Here is a 17,693-nt window from a genome sequence, read left to right on the forward strand (position 1 = left end):
GGAGAAACAAAAAAGAAAAAAAACGGGAATTCATCTGCGAACCGATCGGAATACCCCAGAACGAGAAAAGGGGGTCTTCCTCAGGCTCGAGCCACAACATGCGCACCCACCCACACACACACAGACGACCACATAGGCAGCGTGCGCCTGTGCATCACTGCTGCTGCTGCTGCTCTACTATGTAGCGTGATATGCGCCGCATCCACTCATGCAGGCCAGGGTTGTAGAAGCGAAGAGATGTAGTCCCACTGCGACCGCTGCAGCCGTCGTCGTCGTCGTCGTCGCTTCGACCGGCCCCGTGATCGGTTGCCCTCCCGTGAACGTTGAAGACTGCGTGGCCTCCGATCCACTCCTCAAGGAAACCAATCACATCACTGGAGAGGACGCACCGCGGAAGAAGACGCTGCACATCGGCCTCGATGCGTGCCTCATCGAGTATGGCCCCTTCAGAGTTGGAGTATAGCGAGGACTCATACGCAGCGCTCACGATAGTCTCCAGCAGCTCCATCAGTAGGTTGGACTTGGCTTCGTCAAGCTCTTCCTCGAGTTGGTGAAGCCTTCGGCGGCGCTCAACAGCCTGCCGAGACCGCGCCGCGTCTGCGAGGTCGTCACGGATAACGTGAGCCCCAGCGTGCAGCCCATCCGCACCCCCCGCACCAGCGATACCGTTACCGTGTGAGAGACTCCGCCCTGCCCCGTTCGTTTTGTTCGCAGCCTTGCGCCCCGAAGAGGCAGAGGGACTTGTCGCTGAGATGCTACTTGCCGCCGACGCTGCTCCAGGCGAGGATGACCCTCCAGGGTAGCCGCCGTTGGTGCCCGCCCGCGCACTACCATCTGCCGCGGCTCCTTGTTGAATAGACTGAGACCCAGCACCGACACCTGAAGCCACACCACCCATGCCGGTGCTGCCACCGCCACCGCCGGTCAGTCCACGTGACCGAAGGGCTGCTTGGGCTTGTGCAACAGCGGTCGCCAAGGCATGGCGTGCTACAGCTGCGTGATCGCTCGCCGAATCGCTGTCTGCGCTGTTGGCCCCCACAGCAAGTGGGGTGGCAGTCGCAGCGTGATCGTCTCTTTTCTTTGTACCTTGAACTTCCACTGCAGTCGCTGCCGTAGCACCGCCTCCTCCCGCAGGAACAGCAGCAGCGCCATTTGCCATGTCCTCTGTGCGCTTACCGCTGCTCTCACTGGACCCACTGCTCTTGCAACGACAAGTGGCCTCACCTGCACGAGTGCCTGGACCCTCCTCCATCTCCAGCCGCCGCATGCAGGCTCGAACTGCGCGAAGGTGTCGACGCAGAGTACGTAGGGTACTGCCAGAGACTTCGAATGACACGCACGACCACCGCAGCGGCGCTGGCTCGCACGGTGGAGCTAGGCCGTCGTTCTTATGCGATGCTACGCTCGACCCGCCACTGCCGCCTGGGGCTGCCAAGGCTGTAGCAGGTGAGTTGAAGCTTCCCTTTCGCGCGAGCTTGCGTGCAGCGCGGGCGACATGCGAAAAAGTTGCCGCCAGCGATGGCGGTGGTGGTCCCTTGGCAGCGCTGTCCGTATCCTGCGGAGACACTTTACGTTGCCGGTGTAGCTGCTGCCGTTGATGATGTTGGATGAAGTCCAGGTATGCCCAGTTGGTTGACGGCACAAGTACTTCACGGGTGGTGTTGGCTGCGTTAGGAAGGATAGGCGGCCACCAAGCACCACCGGCACCACGATTCGAGCCACCCACTGCACTACCAGTCAACAGTGATACCTGACCGCCTGCGCGCCCAGCGTGGCTGCCTGCTGTACTTGTGTTAGCGCCAATGGCAGACTGCCGTGATGCCCCCCGCACGCGAGACGACGACGACGTAGCAGATACACTTGACGACGAAGCAAGCCCCGTGCCTGTTGCGCCGCTTTCTCCGCTCGCGGCCGCCGCGTTGAGGACGCTGCTTGGCGGCAGCAGGACGCAGTTTTCGGGAGACGATGCCACAACACTTGTGAGAAGGGCCGGCGGTGCAGTAGCCGCCTCTGCATCCTGCAGAGGTGACACGCACAGGTACAACTGCCAGCGTGACTCATGTCCGCTGCCTCTGACCGTGGTAGTAGTCGTACGTACTCGTGAAGAAGTAATTCGATTACTGGCGTCACGACTAGTGATGGTCGGAGCTCCCCCAGCTGCTCCCGCCCCGGTGGCGATGCAAAGAGCGGCAGCGGCAACGGAGTTGTAGAGCGGTGCCCCGAGCACATCAGGACCGAAGACAGAGAAGAGGGCCGTCGGCACTGCCGTCAACAACAACGGCGGTGCCAGCGCCTTCCACACATCCGCCTCCGTCAGCCTCACACCTAGCGCGGCGCTGCCTCCTCCACCTGCCCCAGCGGCGGCGTTGGCGGATGACGCAGACGACGCTGGACCTGCGCGACGGGAGTGGCCACCGCTGCCGCCGCGCCGCGAGGGCTGCGGTTGCGGCACCTGCTGCTGTGACAGAACAGCACCGATGCTCTCCAGCAGTGTCTGCCGCTCGTCGTCGCGGTAGCACAAGTAGGTGCAGTTCGCTGGTGTCGAGAGGCGCTGCAGGTGCCGTGTCAGCAACTGCCGTGCAACGTCGTGCTCGAGAGCATCGGTAACAGGCGTCAGCGCGTGCGCTGAAGCCGCTTCATCGCAAAGCATTGCGTATGTCAACGCCATCGTTGGGACGTTCAGTTGTGCTACTTTGGAACCGCCCAGAGCCGACAGAGCGCCAGGCGCCGTTGATGCGCTCGACCCTTTGGGCACGTTTTTGTGTGTACGACCCCCATTGGCGCCGCGATCCGATTCGGAACCGACGTTAGTCACCAGAGGTGCCCCTCCAGTACCCGGAGGTGACAACAGCTGCTGCTGCTGTTGTGTGGACATGTTGCTGTAAAATGGGTGCGAGAGAACATCTGCAGAAGCTGCGGTGCCACTGCTGTCTGCGTTGCTGTTGTGCATCGTGGGGGTCAATCGTCCAACTGTGTCTTGAGTGCGCTGCAACGCCGCCAACAGAAACTCGGGCCACGGTGGCTGCCCCTGTCCTCCACCGTTGGTCTCGCTCAACGTAAGCGCGGCGGCCGCGACACGCGCGTCTGTGGCATAGCCGCGAAGACTGTCCGCCCCGGTCCGCACGCGCCGTTCCATATCGGAGACCAGTCCCGCTAGCAGTGTGCACGCAGCGGCGATGGCATCCAGCTGCGAAACCAAGCCAGTCCCAGAGACGGTCGTCGCTGACAGGGGCTGTGCCCCCCCCTGTTTCGAGAGCGTGTTGTGTTCACAAGCGCGGAGAACGCGGGCGTAGGTAGAGACAACCCTTGTCAGGTCCAGCAGAATGGCCCGCACATATGCGTGCCGCTGAACTGGCAGCTCAACACAACAGTGCAGCACGCGGAGAAGGTCACCACACACGTCCCGTACGGGAAGAGGAAAGGCGCGCAGCGTATCCTCGCGTGACGACAACAGTGGTGAGGAACCTGTCTGAGGTGCGACGGATGCCAAGTCGTTCGTGTCCCCCGGCACGTCGGAGCTGCCGACGTCGACTCGACACACATCCCCACCTGCGCGGGCCGTCGCCAACAGATGCGTGCAGACTTCTCGCACCTTGAGCTGCGCTACCCAGAGTTGGGACTCGAGCCAGCAACTGGAGTGCGCTGCTGTGTCGTATTGAGGGCTGACAGCTTCTAGTGCCTGCATCAGCGAGGCGGCTGCGTCACTGGTGACTGATGCAGAGACGCCAGAGGCAAGCGAGGTGCATGTCGGGTCATGGTTTGTGTTGTTGCTTGGCGTTTTAAGGATCGGTGTCGTGAAACGATGCTTCGAAGTGCGACAAATCCCATGTTCTTCGCTGCTGCTCGCCTCGGTTCTACCACACATAGATGCGGGTGTGGTCAGCGTCGTCCACACAGGCTGATGGGCCTGCTGCTCTAATGCGTAGTGGTTCATCGCATCATGTAACCTCCACAGCTTCGCTGCCCCTGCACACCGTGACAGCACGAGGGAGGGGAGGATGGAGTATGCGCAAGGCGATACAAGCACGTAGTGCCGCTGATGCTGAGATGCAGACCATTCCAATAACGCAGCAGAGCTGAGCGATGGCGAAGCGACGCAGGTCAAAGGGCGCCAGGGTAGCACACCGTGTTCTGCCGTCGCCAGTCGGGTTAGATGCATCAGGTTGTCAAGCGACATGTTAGATTCGAAAGGCACACCCTGATGCTTGCGCCACCACCGAAGAGCCGTCAGCGTGACACATCTGTCCTCGGAGAGGCCCATCATTGGACAATCGGCTATAACAGCAGCTGCTGGCAAGGTGGAAGCTGCTGCACAATGACTGAGCTCCAGCGCCGCAACAACGTCGGAAGCCTCGCGCATGCGACCCAGCTGCGTCAGGGCGTAGAGCCGGTACAACTGAAAGGTGGTCCAATAGCTAGCGTCCTTGTACGTGCTGCTGTCGTCGGATTTCCCCACCCCCTCCACCCCAAAGGCTGTACATAAAGAGAGGCCTTGCGACCCCGCAGCCCCCTCCAGCTGGGGGTACTGGCGAAGGTGACTATAACAGCGGCATATGAGCAACCACACACGTACCCAGTGATCATAATCAAACACAAACCGCGCCAAGGCCTGGTCGCTGCCTTGGAACCCGAGGCCCTTCAATGAATGGGGGGGCGCCGTGGGAGTAGGGGAAGGCGATTCGACAGGGGATCCCGATTGCTTCGGTATCCTCGAGTGCGATGCCGCGTGGGTGATGGGGGGTGTGGCATGCAACGAAGAGGAAACCAAATATGAGGATGACGGCTGTGCCTCACTGTGCTCGGCGATGGACGCTGTGAGCCAACGTACACCTGCGGTATAGTCCCCCTGGGCTATGAGGAGCTCGGCCGTGAGGAGGAGGGCATGCTGTCGGATGGCCCCGATAGTCCCGAGCCACGCAGCGCAAGGAGAACCCGAGGCAAAGCCGCTGCCACTTCCATCGTCGGTGTGACTCGCTCGCTGTGCCTCATCCGGAAGAGAGACTACGGCAACTGCGGCACCTTGGGCCGAGGCGGCGGCGGCGGCTCGTGATTTTGGCGCATGTGCGGACGAAGCCGTCGCAGCCCCAGAGGCACCGTGCGGTCGAACCGCGCTGAGACTGCCCTCCACCACACTTGAAGGAGCAGGCGGCTGCCCAGTCAAAGCGCAACACACATCTGGGTTGATTAGAGATTGGAGAAGAGCGCTGGCGTAACAGCACGCTTCCGTACAGGCGTTGGCAGGTCGATCGCCGCGAACAGCTGCTGCTGCTGCTGCTATTGGCGGTGACAGCAGCAGCGGCGAGGCTCGACCTCCGTTACCTCCTCCCGTGCGTAGTGATGCCGTGGGCAGGGGGGAGAGGGATCGACTTGAGACGCTGCTGCTGGCACTACTAGCGAAGGCTCCCGGCACTGAAGGATTGACGGTGGCGGTGGTGGTCATCATCATCAATGGTGATGAGAGCGCCGCCACTGCAGCAGCAGCAGCAGTCACGGAGGATCCTGCGGTGTGCAGGAAAGCAGGGTCGTACGTGCCGAGACACACGAGCAGCTCGGCAATCGCCAATTGCAGTCGCCGCGTAAGACATGCCCCGTAGCGCTCCTCCAGCGCGGCCGACGCCAACACACCAGTGGCCAAGCCTAAACGAGGCGGGACATCTCCTTCTCTGTTGCCGGGGTTGCTGTTGTGCTTGACAACAGAGTCCAGAGGGATCCCTGGCAGACACGCAGCCAAGAACGCCCGCACGGCTGCGGTGTTGTGCACAGACGCCGGGCTCTCTTCATCCTTGTAAAAAGTGGACGGCGCCGTGGCGCTGCTGCTTGGCGACGGCGAGGCTGGGGGTAGGGTGGCGGCTATCGCCGCTGTGGTTGCACCGACTGGCAGTGCCGCAGCGCACCCAAGCGAGTAGAAGCCCGGCAGGGTTTCCTCTGCGCCCAGGAGACCACCACTCATTGGCTGCGGCAGTCCAGCACCAATGCACACGCGGTAGATGTGGCGCATCGCAACTGAAAAACTTCCGAGGCGGGCTGCCGCCGCCGCACGCACCAGCCGCGCCTCCACCGTCAATTCGACACTTTGAAGGACGACGGTGGCAATGAAGTCACTGAAGGCCGCCAAGACGGCGGACTCGCCGCTATAACACGCGTAGAGGGGCCTCATGAGAAGGCGCTGGGCGGTGGATATCAAGTCACGCGTCACGTCCGTCAATGCGCCCGGGATCCCTGTCGGCAACCGCTGTTGCCGAACACTAACAGCAGTTGGTCGTGGCGCAGCGCTGAGTAGTGCACTGACGTGGTGGACGTCGAGGAGACTGTATTGTGCAGGGGGAAGAGGCGGCAGCTGAACACCCGCGACAAGGGTGTGGCCTTCGTCCTTTTTAGCGGCAGTGGGTGAAACGACGCCTGGCAATCGCCAGTGCTGGTGAACGAGAAGGGCGCAGAGAAGACTGGCGGCTGTTGCGCGCGGGCTGTCAGTCGGGAACGCATGATTGGCCAAAGCGCTGAGCGCTGCGGCAATCCACAGCAGCTGCTCTAGACTTCGAGGACCGCTGCTGGGCGGTGCAGGGGGCGCGGTGCGGTGCCGGTGCCAGTCCTCCAGTGCATGCGGCGTACCAAGGAAGCAATCGAGTGCGTCGGTCCAGCACTTTGCAGCATCGGTGAGACGGGAGGCGGCGTAATAGAGGTTCCCTTTTTCGTAGAGGCACTCGCCGAGAGGCTGAAGAAGTCCTGCCGTGCGCAGACTCTTGGCGACACGCTCATACTGCTTCACCATGGCTCTCCAAGAAGCGCTGGCTTCGTGTGTGTTAGGGCCTCGTGTCAGCATCGCCTTCGAAGGTGGATTAACAACGGATGTGGGAAACGATTGCAACTGCTCATGATGCTGCTTCGGATGTGTGTGGAGTGTTCGCCCCTCGCTGGCCGACAGCTCCGCACATGCCGCTCGCGCAGCGCTGAGCAGCTGAAGTCCTTCCGGCACGTGGCGCATCGCTTGATTGTACGCCTCTTGCGTCTCTGGCGAAGGTTGGCTATGTGAGTTCTTTTCCGCCTGAAGGATTAGTGGCAGCAGCTCCCCGGCGTACCGGCCCGCCGTGAGATCCTGTGCGACGCGGTACGCAGCCTCCAAACGCACCAGCGGGAGAGAGGCAAAGACACCGGCAAGGCAAATGATTTGCTCAATGAGGGTGGCCTCACGCATGCCTCGGCCGTAGTTGGCCGCGTCGATGGAGGCACGTCTTTCGGCGTCAGCGCTGCCGTCGCTGCCGATACCGTGCCCTCCCTCGGCTCTCCGACTGGATTCCATCTGGGAGCCGATCACGGTAGTGGCGGCTGGAGGACCGCTGGTCGCCGCAGCATCGCTGCCTCGCGGGACACCTTCAAAAGTGAAATACTGCATTGTGGCGGCGGCGGCCACGGCGGCAGCGAGGACGGCCTCTCTGCTGGGCACCGACACGCTCTGCAGCGCGTTCATACGCCGCTGCACACTTCCGGCGCGCGACCTGCTGTCGCCGCACCCCGTCGCAGAGAACCTCAGCAACTCCGCTGCTGCCAAGAGCGTCGTTTTTATCGCGACGCTCTGCTTCAGCTCCGGCAGCAGCTCCTGCGCCTGGTGAAGAATGTGTACCTTGGCGTTCAGCTCGTCTCGCTCAGCCTCCATGCGAGTCGCCGCCTCCGCCTCGACGCATAAGCGTAGCTGCAGCTGTTCGTGCGAGCGTTGCCGCTGCGCGCGGAGACGAGCCTCGTGGACAGACTGCAGCTCTTCATGCTGCCCGAGAAGTGTTGCCAAAGACAACAGCGACGGAACACTTCGGTGGTACTGGAAACGACGGTGCCAGCTGACGTCAGCGCCGACCTTCATTACTGTGGGCTGCAGCATCCCAGCGTGTACGTCTCGGCGAGCGTCCCAGTAGCCATGCTGCACTGCAGCGATGCAGAAAAGCGGAGACGCCACCAGCTGCCTCACCATCGCGGTAATCGCCGCTAGCGAAGAGCCCGATATGCCCTTTTTATGAGGCACCATCACTCGCAACTCACGCAAGTGGTGTACCGCGAGCTGCACCGCCGTGCTAACCCGTGCCGGTAACCAAAGATATTGAAAAAGAAGAGCTGCGCGAGTGCAATGCTGAAGGAGCTTCACGGTGGTCTGAGACGGTTCCTCCAGTACCTCAGTCGTAGAGTCACTAGCGCTGTTTGGCTGCCTCTCAAGGCTGGCCCTGCCCTGGGTAGTGGCGACCGAAGCTGAGCTGACAACCTGACCTCCGCCAGACAGTTTTCGGTCAGCAGTCACACCGGCCCGTGCATCATCATTACCTCGACCACGGCCACTGACCAGGCAGAGCACCTCCCGCATGTGGCGCTCGTGCGTAACCGCCGTGTGCTGTGCCACCGCCCCCATGTGAAGCAGTGTCGCCTCGCACAGGTGCAGCTGGGCCATGAAGGGCATGTTATACTGTGTGTAGCGGTGCCGCAGCGTCTGTGCCGCGCGTCTTCGCCGCCACCGCGCGATTGCACAAGTAAGCTGCATCAGACCCTGTTGCTCGGTGAGGCTCCACAGACGCGTCACAGCGGTGTAGGACGGCGTCAAACTCCCCGCATGTTCATCGTCGTCCTCATCGTCGCTCTCCTTGCCTCCCCCCGGCCCATCCGACTTGCCCGCCTTCCTTTTTCGAGTAGCGCCGCGGTTGGCGGTTTTCTTCTTGGCTCCTGCCGCCGCCTTTCCGCCCTCTTTCTTTGCCCCCGACGCTGCGACAGGCGGTGCCTCGTCCGCAGTGCCGGTCACAGCGGTTTCCCGCGGTGCCGAGTGACCAACACTGTACCCGCCGCGTGTCAGCCACGCCTGCGTCTCCGCGTCCACGGCGCTAAGGTAGGCGTGCATGGAGCGTCGGTTTTGATCGACTTGCTCGCGCACAGCCTGCATGATGAGGCGCACATCCGCAATAATCATGGCCGCCGCTGCGACAGATGTGCTGCGTGCCGTGATGGGTATGCACCCCACTTCCACAGAAGCGGCGTTGCTCATCAGGTGGCGCTTTCGGGCAGCGGCAGCGGCGGCGGCGGCGGCGGCGTTGGCGTTTGTGGGGTTTGAGCTGGCGGCACCACCGCCGCCGCTTCCATGGGAAACGCTGTCTTCCGCGTCGCTGCACATGGCCAGCATCTCCTGCACCACGTGCACAGCCAGCTTGGCATAAGCGGGGTCATCCTTGTACTTGCCGAGAACATCTAGGAGAATCAAGCTCGTTGTGCCACCGCCGCCGGCAGCGCCCCCAATGTGCCCACGGCTGCTCCCGACACCACGGCTGCCACCACTACCAAAAGACGCCGCTGTCGCGCCGCCGCTGCTGCCCACGAAACGCCTCAGCGTCACGCTGTACTGCCGAAGCGCCACAATGACATCCGAGTACACAGCAGGAAGACCTTGTAACCGCAGCAGGGACGAATGCTTGCTCGTAGAGGCCGACGGAGATGCTATATCCAAGATCGACGCTGTCGTCTGCGAGCGCAACAGACGTGTAGCATGCTGACACGCGCAGCGCATAAAGTCTGCGGGCGAGTCTACCAGCGGCTGCTGTTGCACTGCTTCCTCAACATCCCCTTTACCTCGTCGCTGTTGCGGAGCTGACGTCATTGAACTGACCGCCTCGTGCGCGGTGCAGCCAACACCGCCCTCTGTGGCGCTGGTATCCGTGTCAGGGATCGTACTCCCATCCGTGGTGGCAGAGAAGATCAGTGGCCACAACGCCGGGACGTGCAACACCACGTTCTCGAAGAGCTCTACTAACTCAGCGGGCAGGCTGTTGTGCAGGACAACTGTGCTCCACTCAAAGGCGGAGCGTCGATTTAGCGCGTCCGTTGCGCCAGCGACTGGAGTAGAAAAAGAAGACGTGATTCCAGTAGAGGCACCACCATCTGCTGCGTCCCCCCCCTTCGCCCCACACCCCCCGTGTACCCTCGTCCTGTCGTCGAAGGCGTCCTCGAGCGCGAGGTACGCCAACCCGGGGTATTCAAACGGAGGCAAAGGTGCCTCCAACGTGAGGCCGTCACCACCCTGGGCATTGGGTGCTGCATGAAGAGTGCTGCCGCGATGTACGCGTGCGTGGCGTCCGCTCTTGCCAGCACCTGCGCCCTTCGGTCCCGCCTCAGCATCGGCCGTGGCCTCTGCCGCCAGCGCCTTTTGCCGCTGCTCCTGCATCAAGCGCTGGTGACCATCAAACACGCGCCGCGCCCACAGCGCCTCTTGCGCCGCCGCGAGCCGAAAGCGGTGCTGTCGAGCATTGGGGTTCCGCAAAACGTTGTTCCACACGTGTACCAGCGTCACCCACAGCAGCCTAAGCAACACATCAGCCATAGGAGGAGGGCAGGCCGTCGCACCCACAGTCGTCATGGTCGACGACATGACATACGTCAGTTGCTCCTTGAATATCGTCAGTACGCGCACGGCGAGCAGCTGCACCGCCGCATCGGCCCATTGTGGGGAAGAGGGGGTGAGTGCAAGCAGAACCTCACACAGCGCCACGAGGGGTGGCAAGAGGAGTGGCGCCGCAGCCGTATTTGGCGTAGGCCTGCCTTCGGTGTTGCCGTTGCTACAAGTGAAGTAGTTCAAAATAGCAGACACCAGCTGCTGAGCCGTATCGACCGCCAGTGGCAGAGACATGAACGCAATGGTGGCAGATACCGAGGACGTCGTCTGTGGCCTTTCCATCAGAGAATCACTGGCGCCTCTTCCGGTGTCCTCTATGCCACAACCGTGCGCCTCCGACAGGTCGGACATCCGTTGGATTTGCAACGCAAGCACGAGTCGGTAGACACCCTGTAAACACCCCAGCGCGTCGCTGCCAAAGGTATCCTTGCTTGTAGAAACAGCCGCCATCGAGCTCAGCGCGCGACAGTAGGCAAGTCGCGTTGTTGTGCTAATCGCCTGCAGCACAGACCACCTCGGCTGAAGCATCAGTCGCTGAATGAATGCCGTGGTGACGACTGTCATGACATCCCCACTGTGACTGCTATTCGTATGACCCGGTCTCTCCAGCAAAACCTGCGCATCCAGCACCGCGCGAACCTGATCCGCCTGCTCGCGCGTGCCGTAGACGTTGGCGGCCTCCGATATGTAGCACCACAGCAGCAATGGTGTGTAGAGCACCAGCGCCTCAGCCGCCGCTGCAGTCGGCGCGCGCGTATTAGAGAAAGAAACCTGTGGACTCGGATTGCGCCTCAGCTGTTTCTTGGCAGCACCAGTCTCCTCAGCTTGGCGCATGCTACGTATGGCCTCATCCAGCAGCCGCTGCTGGGCACTTGGGTTGGCCGTGTTCAGCGGCACCAGCGCGGTACACACGAGCGCATCAAGGAGCAGGTAAGACGCACTCATTGCCGCCGCGTTGTGTGACTGAGACTGCGCCGACAACTGCTGGCGCTGCTCCGCCACCCAGTGGTGGAGGCGCAACTCTTCGTCTTTCGCGGAGACAGGAAGTACTGGGGTAGCCCACTCGAGATGGCGCAGGATGCGGAGCTCTTTTGCGGTCGTGCGGCCGTATACCTCTTGCTTTTCGTGCCGCCCATGCAGCGTCTTCAAGTCCATGTTCTGAGAGGTGTAAGCGCTTTGATGCGCCTGAAGACGTGCAACCTGCCAGCGCACGGTCACCCACAAAGAGGTGAGCTCCGTCAAGGCATCTCGCACTGCGGTGAGCTGACTGTAGTTTGAAGGAACCACTTTGCACGGCGCATCCGCGTCCTTTATTTCACTCTTAGGGGCCGAGTGCACTTGTGTATGCGCATCATCGGTACCATGCGCCACAGACTTGCGGAACGCTGTGGCCGGTGCGTCCGCTCGTGCGAGTAATGACTCTACGCGGAGCTGGAGATGCCCTCGTACACGATCGGCAAGGCGACGTGCTGTCACGCCGTGCTTGATTAGTCGAGTCAGCTGTGCAGGTGGAATGGACGTCCCTGACACTGCCGCTGATGCTGCAGAAGATGGGGTCAAGGTCGGTATAAGTTCCAGGAATCCACTCTCTGCGCTGCGCACCAGACTGGCGACACAGCGGTTGTCCGTCAGCTGCATATCAACACCACCTCCGCTTGCACCGCTGCGCCACACCGACGTCAACACGCACAACATCACCGCCGTGTAGGTGGCTTCCTCGTCGGCTTCTCGCTCCGCTATGGAAAGCGGCGCAGGTTCTGTGGCGGCGTTTCGAGCGGTCTGAGTGGCGCCGTCCTCGGTTGGCGTTGCATTGCGCACTTGCCGTTGTGCGCGGTGTCGCTGCCACTGGTTGCGTAGCTCGCCGCTGCAACGGAGAAGAAACGATGCAACCTCTGCCACAACTGGCTTCAACACCGACAGCGTGATCCCCATCGGGGTACGAAGCCCTCCCGCTGCTGTCTCCATCACATCAGCGCTACCAACGGCCTCGCCTGTACTGGCCGCAGAGGAACAAGAAGAGGGCAGTGGTGACGGCGGTGCGTAGAGAGCCGTGGTGACCTTGTCAAGGAGCGCCGCAGGTGCTCTATAGAGTCGAAGTGACTGAGGCGTTGTAGAGGAGGGCAGCAGCAGCGTGTCTCCACCAGCACCATCGCTAGTGTTGCTGAGGGGGGCCGTGGCACCTTCGATTCTGGATCGATCCGCGTTCTCCGTGAACTCACGCAATGGAACCTCGCGTACACGGCGGCCACCACCGGTGCATCGCCGCTGGAGCTGAGAGAGCCGCAGGCCCACTTGGGAAAGCGCGAGGAGCCGCATGTACTCGGCGTGCTCCTCTGTTAGATTTGGCAAGGGAAGCGATGGGTTGGTGAAGGCGGCGGGTGCGTCGGCACCGCTAAGTGCGTTGTCTACAGCGGCAAGCGCGAGAAGCGTCACCGTCAAGGCACTCTCGCCTTTCGCCAGGCGATGCTGACGGCTCTGAAGCATCACAGTAAGCACCAACACGCGGAGCAGCTCAATGCATTGTGTGCAGGCCTCCATCGCAACTAGCCGCGTCACAGGCGCAGGTAACCACCGTGGTGACAACTGGGCTGTGGCGCCGCCGCCAACAGCAGTAGTCGCCGCGAGCTTTGCACCTGCGATTCCCTGCTGCTGCTGCTGCTTACGCCACCACGACTCCAAGGCCACCCCAACCTGAACGGTAATGGCAGGCTGCGAAGAGGCCATGGCGAGCGTGCGGAACGCTGTCACGGAGCTCGGAGCGGCATTTTCGATGTCGTCAAACGCACCACGCGCTGCGAGCACAGCAGCCGTCCCGGGCGGCATCAGTGTTGATGGCAAAAAGAGTGTTTCCCATGTCAGATGGCGGTAGAGGCAGCGCATATCTGCGGCGTTGTATAGGAAGCACCGTGGCAAAAGAAGCGCCGACGTCGAGCGACTTGTAATCGGCGCCGTGGAGACCTCGAGGGGTGGTTGGCTCTCCAGGTGCGGCTCTCTGACGCTGAAAGCCTCCACCGATGATGCGCACATAAAGTCTGCCACACCGCCCACATCCCCAGCAGCGTGGGTGGCGAGTACGTCGACGCGGTCGTCGATGTGTAGCGTACTCTCTACATCACGCAGCACGGTTGCGTGTGTGAGGATGCCCAGCTGGGTGCCAACACCATAGGAGGTTGATGATGATGATGACACGAGGGCCTCTGAGCCGGCGGGCGCCAGCCCGGTCGCTGCCACTGCTGCTCCATGAAGGAGTACTTCCAGGGCTTCGACACAGCCCCGATACATTGCATGCAGCATATGCATCTGCACACCGGTAAAGGGAGCTGAAGCACCAGAACCCGCTGACATGACCGGCGCCACCTCGCTGAGGCTAGAGAATAAGGAAGCTTGACTGCCCGCGTTCTTGAGAGGCTTACGGTCGCCGCTATCCTTGGCGCCAAGCCCAGCAGCGCTCTTCGCCCGGGTTTGCTGCACCTCGGAGGACAGCCGGTCAATACACTCCGTAGCGCCGCCGCTGTTCGTGCCGTCTAGGCTGCCCGCGCAACGCGGTGCTGCCCCAGCAGACTCTATGCTCGTGATCAGCTGCAGTAACAGGCCCAGTGCCATGTGGGGGAAGCGTGCTGCCACTACCACCACACTTGGGTGCGAGTGCGCCACACTTCTGGGCAGGGCAGGCGAAGGCGCTCCTGTTTCGGGCGGTTCTTCTGCCTGCTGCGCTGCCCCCTCCGCTGCCTTCCCCACCTTGTACTTCCCCGACCCCGCGGCACCTCCACTGGGATTGCCAGCCTTGCCTTTCCTGGAGGACTTCTCCGGTGATGGCCCTGCCCCTGCTTGTCTAGAACCGGAGATGAGCAGCGATCTTGGGCTATTGCCCCGTGCTCCCTCACCAGCGTTATCGTCCACGGCATTCCCGTCGTCGTACTGCACGTCGCTTGTCGCGGCGGAGCGCAGCGCCTCAGCTGCCTCCCATTTGCCGGCGAGGAGGGCACACTGCTGCTGCACCTGCGCCGCACACGTCCAAAAGATGCTGAGTAAACAGGCACCGGTCATTCGAGCAGTGGGAGTGCTCGATGCGTGGCCGCGCTGCGGTGCAACGCGCTTCAGTGACGATGATGTAGACCACGGCAAAGAAAGTAGAAGCGCAACTGTCTGCTGAACCAGAGCGGTGATGGAGGTCATGGCGGAGCTCGCCGTTGCGGTCGCACCGATTGCGCTAGACCGCCGCTCCCCAGCGCTGTCGTGGGTCGTCGCTCTCGTTGACGCATCCGCTGGTGACGACGGCTGCGTCGCGGATGACGAGCCATCCTGCGCGACCGCCACTCGCCACATCGCTACGAGGAGATTCCCAACGCACTGCTGCACCGCGGTCTCTAAGAGGTACACCGAGGGCGCAGGTGGCGGAACAGGGTCCAGGTACTCAAGCTCCATAAGCTGCAGGACTTGATATAGGGCCCTCTGCGCAACCCCGACAGCGGCAGAGGCCGACGATGGAATTTCTTGGAAGTGCGTACAGCAGCTCTGGAGAAGGGAGTACTCGTGCAGACGCCAAGGAAGGTATTCGACGGTGGCCAATGGGAAACATGTCTTGTCGCCACTGCCGCCGCCGCCGCCACTAGTCGAGGCATTTGCGGTGGTCAACGGGGCAGATGCAGAGCTGTGCGCATCGAGGTGATGTAGCTCCGACATAGAAAGAGAGGTACCAAGGGCCTCGGTGAGGCGGTGTGCGATAGCGCTCGCAGTATCCTTGGCGTACGCAACAGACGGAGACGTCGACGCCACCGTCGTGGCTGTCAATGTGGAGGAAAGGTAGTCAAGCAGTCGCTGGCACATGTTCGCTACGTACTGGCGCATAGTGAAGAGCACTGGTGCGGCGGTGTCCTCCACCGCGTAGATGCGCGGGGTATCCTCGCTGGGACGCGTGCGTGCGCTGTGAGCCGAGTCCACGGACGAGGGCGACTCTGTCGGCGGCACCTCCAATAAGTCAACGAGGCGGCAGCCCGCCACAAGGATCGTGTTGACCGTCTTTGGCCGCGCATCGGTGGCATGGCCAACGTCCTCTTTTAGCCTCGCCGCCTCGCGCTTCAGGATGCCGGCCGCGTTGAAGGCCGGGGCGCGCAACACGCGCTGCTCAAGGGCAACCAACTGTTCCACGCAGGTGCACGCCTCCAGGGCTGTTGCGAGGCCCGCGGCATCGCCGTACACATCAGACCTCATGAGCTCACCAAACCGAATATAGAGAGTGAGGGCATGGTAGTGCACTACACACTTGTGTACAAGCAGCGCCAACGGCAGCGGAACATCGGGTGCGAAGACGTCAAGGGTGTCCGTCAGGGGAATGCCACCACCACCGTTCCCGTCTTCCCCGCCTCCTCTGGCGCCGCCGCTGCCGGTGCTGCCAGCCTTGTCAGCGAGAGAGAGAAGTTTACGGTCCTCACGGCCACGGCTTCCGGCGAGGCCATGGCGCAAACGACGAGGGGTATACCCAGAAACTGACGTAACTGCTGCGGAGCCTTGCGACACAGTATTCTGTGACAAGCTGGCGTCTGCCCGCGGCTGCTGCTCGACGCAGCGGGCGAGCACAGACTCGTGAGAGGTGATGTCATGGGCGATGGGTTGCAGAAAGCATGACTGCGCGTCGCTGCCCAGCCCTGCGTCCGCGAGGATGGTAGCGTATCGAAGGCAGTCCTGGAGGAACACCAAGGAAGCGCACAGTCGGCGCAGGTTGGCGCTCGCCTTCTGTGCCGCTGTGTTACTGCGTCCCGCTCCAGCCGTCACAGCTGTGCTCATCGTGGAGCTCATCGGCCGCAAACCACGCGCAGACAACAACATCGATGAAGCTGAGTCCGAGAGGCCATGGGGCCGCGGTGACGGAGAGAGCGACTCGGCCATCGAGATGACGTCGGCTGCCCCTCTGCGAGCGCCGACACCATTCTCGGGCGGCTTCGCAGCAGCTGCGCTGAAGGTGGAGGAAATGGGGGGCAGCGTTATCGCAACACTTTTGGAAGTACTGTCCCGAATAGCCGGGGCGGCAGCAGCAGCAGCAGTAGCAGCAGCAGCAGCAGCAGCGTCGTCCACCGAAGGCACTTGCATCGTCAGCAGGGTGGCGCACTGGAGCCTTTTGGTGACCTCCTGTAGGCGAGTGCGGGCCTGCTTCGCATTCGGTGCTCTCTTGGTGATGGGTTCGTGATAGGTGCGATGCGGCCCACCACTTGCACCATTGCCCTTTGGAGGCTTCACCGGGACAGCTCTGGCGGCGGGATCCGCAGCAGTAGCGCTTTCTTTGCTCGTCACCGCCGTAACCCCGGCGCTCACATTTTTTCTGAGTGACCGTGTGAGGGGTGGGGCCGGCTGCATGCTCTCCAGAAAGAGATGCAACTCCTCCTCCAACTGGCGGCGTGCCTCTTCCAGAAACACCATTTTGCTCTGCACGTCGTCTATTCGTGGGATTTGTGAGAGAGACACACACACACACACAAGTCGAGTTGTGGCTGCACACTCGCGCGTCTTTGTGGGAATGAGAAGGGGGGCACGACGAGAGTGCGTGCGTCACAAGTAGACCCCGACGCAAGCGCAAATAGAGCGAGAGTCGCCTGACAAACGAGCGGGGCGCGTGGGACTAGGGACGCTTAAGGAAAGAAAGAGAGAAAATATATTTGTTTTCTACTTTACATGCGACGTGGTGAAGCCGACGGGCGGGAAGACGACGGCAGCGGCGTGAACCCCCCTCCCCCCCTCCACAGGCGACGGCTGCTTGGAAGAAGTCCCACCGCGAAACCGACCAACCCCCAAAGGAAGAAAACAAAAACGGAGCACGCGAGTGGCCTGCCTGGCTGTGTTACTCAACAAAGCGCCAGTGTGTGTGTGTGTGTGTGTGTGTGTGTGTGCTGTCGCTGCTCCTGTTGCTGGTGATAGAGGGTACACTGGTGATGATAATGGTGAGAGTTGAAGTCATATGAGTACGTTACGTGACAAAGCGGTCCGCTCCTGACGAGGATGTATGTATATCGGTGTGCGTGTGTGTGGTGTGCGTGTGTGTGTGTGTGTGTGCAATCCGTTCTTTAAACTAGAGGAGGGATGCCGTCCAAGAAGGCGCCAACCAACCAATAATATACATGTACACACATACACACGTACGTATACAAGACGAGGGACGAATTCAGTGGAGAGACACCAGTGAAAGGTGAAGGAGGGTGCAGAGAATGGAGAGAATGGAGAGCCGCGGTGGTGGGCGAGGGAGGGGAGGGGGAGGGAGGGAGGGGAGGGAAGGGGGGAGGGTTAATACCCG

The 17,693-nt window shown here is 61.7% G+C and overlaps 1 protein-coding gene across 1 annotated transcript; it reads right to left on the reverse strand.

Annotated features, from left to right (window-relative positions):
- Positions 1-154: 154 nt before the first annotated feature.
- Positions 155-15,094, reverse strand: JKF63_06951 (uncharacterized protein; the record flags this gene model as incomplete). The annotated part of the gene is made up of 1 exon (XM_067902898.1): positions 155-15,094. One exon carries the CDS (start codon positions 15,092-15,094, stop codon positions 155-157), a length of 14,940 nt encoding a protein of 4,979 aa, XP_067759257.1.
- Between the last annotated feature and the right edge of the window lie 2,599 nt (positions 15,095-17,693).

Source organism: Porcisia hertigi, chromosome 9, assembly GCF_017918235.1.
Source record: "Porcisia hertigi strain C119 chromosome 9, whole genome shotgun sequence".
NCBI lineage: Eukaryota > Euglenozoa > Kinetoplastea > Trypanosomatida > Trypanosomatidae > Porcisia > Porcisia hertigi.